Source organism: Priapulus caudatus, unplaced genomic scaffold, assembly GCF_000485595.1.
Source record: "Priapulus caudatus unplaced genomic scaffold, Priapulus_caudatus-5.0.1 Scaffold305, whole genome shotgun sequence".
NCBI classification, from domain to species: Eukaryota; Metazoa; Priapulida; class Priapulimorpha; order Priapulimorphida; family Priapulidae; genus Priapulus; species Priapulus caudatus.
This window is the reverse complement of record NW_014577366.1, coordinates 117320-120684: the sequence shown is the minus strand read 5'-3', so window position 1 is coordinate 120684 and position 3365 is coordinate 117320. Positions and strand designations below refer to the sequence as shown.

General features: G+C 40.5%; 1 protein-coding gene across 1 annotated transcript in view; it reads left to right on the top strand.

The window, feature by feature from the left end:
• The window catches only part of LOC106808796 (YTH domain-containing protein 1-like), a 24455-nt gene extending 23686 nt beyond the window's left edge, over positions 1 to 769 (top strand). Inside the window, exon 19 of the mRNA XM_014811649.1 lies at positions 677 to 769. Within this exon, the coding sequence (XP_014667135.1) occupies positions 677 to 769 (93 nt within the window). The remainder of the gene's footprint in view (positions 1 to 676) is intronic.
• Positions 770 to 3365: the final 2596 nt, after the last annotated feature.

The window sequence follows — 3365 nt, the reverse complement described above, 5'->3', positions numbered from 1 at the left end:
CACTCTAGGTGGTAGTAGCGGTAGCGGTGATGGACGGCGCGATGAAAGATCCACGAGCATTGTGTTTCCTCGTTTGTCCTCATTGTTTTGTTGCGTAGTTTCATCGTAGAACGAAAAGAAAGATAACAAAGAATGCAATTCCATAGCAGTTGTTTACTAAGTGCTCCATAATATAATTTGTTCAGTGTTTACATGATTGATAGAGTCCAGTTAGATGTAGGAGTTTGCTAGGTGGGTTCTCTTGAAAGTTTTGCGATGGACGTGTCGTATCATGAAGGCTATATCGTGATACGCATCGTATCATGAAGGCTATATTGTGATACGCATCGTACATGAAGGCTATATCGTGATACGCATCGTATCATGAAGGCTATAATCGTGATACGCATCGTATCGTGAAGGCTATATCGTGAGTACGCAATCGTACCTGTGAGAAGGCTATATCGTGATACGCATCGTATCATGAAGGCTATATCGTGATACCCATCGTATCATGAAGGCTATATCGTGATACGCATCGTATCATGAAGGCTATATCGTGATACGCAGCGTATCATGAAGGCTATATCGTGATACGCATCGTATCATGAAGGCTATATCGTGATACGCATCGTATCATGAAGGCTATATCGTGATATGGATCTCTAAAGTTCACCTGTTGTTGGTTCGCTTGCAGTTTGAGAGATCGGTCGACGACTTCCTACGCAGAACTAAAGCATCGCGGGGAATGAGTCGTAGCAGCGACCGACGCTACCGCGACCGCAGGTGAAACGGCTGTTCTTGTGTTTCCTTCAGTCGATCGTCACTGGCGCATCGTGACGGTCCGTGGAGAGGCGAGGGCAGATGTGGCACAAGCACCTGCGTTCTTAACGTGGCGGACGCACGTATTTTAAATATCTCATCAGTTTTATCCATTTTCGAAAAGGAGAACGGATGGGACGTTAGCATTATAGACGTTCATTTCGTTTTCTTTCATTCGTCATTTTTTAATTTCGTTGTTTTTGTTGTGTTGTAAGTTCGCGCGCTGTTGTTCTACTGTCGGCCACACGCTGTCGCGCGACGTGAGCGTGTATGGGCAATTGTATAGAGATCGGGTGGAACACAGCTGGAGCGAAATCATCCAGTTATTACTATGCGTATATGTGGTTACGTAGGCACGTGTAGTGAAGGTGGGCGGCCGTTTCCAGAGAGGTGAGGTCGTGAATCTTCTGCGAGTTTTCCACGAGGAAATTGTGTAGTTAATTGTAAAATAATCGCAGTTTTTTTAACGAGGGAGGTGAGTGCGCGTGTACGACATCGTTCAGTTAGATGGTGGCTGCTGGCATTGGGTGTGTGTATGATTGAAGCAGTGGTTAGTGTCGTAAGCTGGTTATCGTTAACATACGCCCTATTTGCTGGCATTTGTGTGCGGTTGAAGGGTCCATCCCTGTTACTGTCTAGTTGAGTTGAGTTCAATTGATAAGTCGAATGTGACTTTCAGTTGGAGCCTAGGTAATAAATTAAACGTTTGACTTGCATTCAGTTCATTAGTAAAGTACTGTGCAGGTGTCTTTTTCCCCACATTGAAAGGTGCCAGTAATGGATGGAGGGTTGTCAACGTAGACTTTGTAAATTGCATAAAGGATAAGGGCGATGAGATGTGACATAATCATGAACAGAACTGGGAGTTTTATCTCCTTGTTGATTATTATTATTTATTTGTAATGCACGCATCTTTCATGCGCAAATCGAAGAGAAATTTGATTCATTTTGTGACCTTCATTGTCGATGTCGTCCTCATTTTAATGTAACATTTTATTTGTCTAACCTAACGTTATCAGTCACTTCCATGCTCTGTGCTTTTTCGTTGTAACTCATGCAAAGCATCTGCTGTTTGCTGACTGTAGCAGTAGAATTTAGTACGTGTTCTAGGTGTATTTGCTCATTTCTTGAAATGCTATGATCGTTTCGCCATAGGTACTTATTTACTATTGTAGGCAATTATCAGTTTCAGTTCAGTTTTGTGTGAGGCATGATATTTATAAGTGATTGACCACATCTTTTGTCTTTAACAGCTGCAATACAACGTGAATTTGTTATCGTGCTCGTGTATTGTTATAAATATTGGAAGGCAGGTTGTTGTATATTAAGACATCTTTAATAAGACAGCACTTCATTAATAAGGTTTTCGTTTTAGTTGTATTGCGCCTTGGGGTAGATAGAGTCCTGTTTTATGTCAGCGGTTGTTCAAAGATTTGCCTTGTCACTTGTTATGCCCACGTCAGTTGTTATTTTATCAACAAGGAAAATGTAGTCGAAATTCATGAACTCACATATGTACACATTCATATATGTCACATTCATAAAGCCAAGATTTATATGTATAAATCACTTGACACCATAGGTATTCATTGCTGTACATACTCTGTAAGGACGTGTTAATTAAACAAGCTTTACTATCGGTATGTGAGTGTTTGTACGTGTAATCGAAAGACGGTGGATAGAAGGTAGCTCTTCATTCTTGTCTCATTTTGCAATCTGCATCTCTCTTCCCGTTGCTGTATACAATTCTGTATCTGAGTGCTTGTACGTATACACTTAAAAAGAAAGGTAAAGATAATTCTGTTCTTCCTTAGTTTTATTGCAGCTGTTTGTGAAAACAGCGCGTTTGTATTGGATAATATAGTAAACCAATTTGCGCCTTTATTCACTTCTGATTATGTGTGCGTGCGTGCGCGTGCGTGTGCGTGCATGCATGTATGTATGTATATATAGAATTAGTTAGTTAGATCGTAGATATATACAAACACATGTATTTAAACACATTGTAAACACATACAAACGTGTTTGTATATATCTATGGTTTCTATGGCTAGATCACGTCTATTGCGAGTGTGTGTGAGAGGGCGAGTTTCACAGAGAATGAGCGAGAAGGCGAGAAAAGTAACTAGATAGAAAAATATTAGAAAGAGAAGAAAGAGGGCTAGGAATTGTCGCGTCCGTAATGTACGTATGTATCTATGTAAAACGACGTACATTTACGAGAATGTCTGTATAGTGTTATGGTTAGAACTCTAGACAGTCATCTATGAAAACTGGATTCGAATCCCCGCTAATTCTTTGCTAAAATATTTTCTAGTTTGTGTAAAGGTAAATATAATAGACACTTGCTAACCAATTGACTTGAAGCTTGTTTGGATAGCATAGTGGTGAAAGTCCTAGACTACAAGCTATGATGTGTTCGAATCTCAGTAACTTCTTTACTGAAATCTTGTCTAAATTGCCATTTCTCCAGTATATAAGGAACATGTCGTTTTTCTATATTGGGGGCGCCCGTTAGCCCAATGATTTCGTTCCGTAAGTACGCGTTCGAATCCCACCACGGC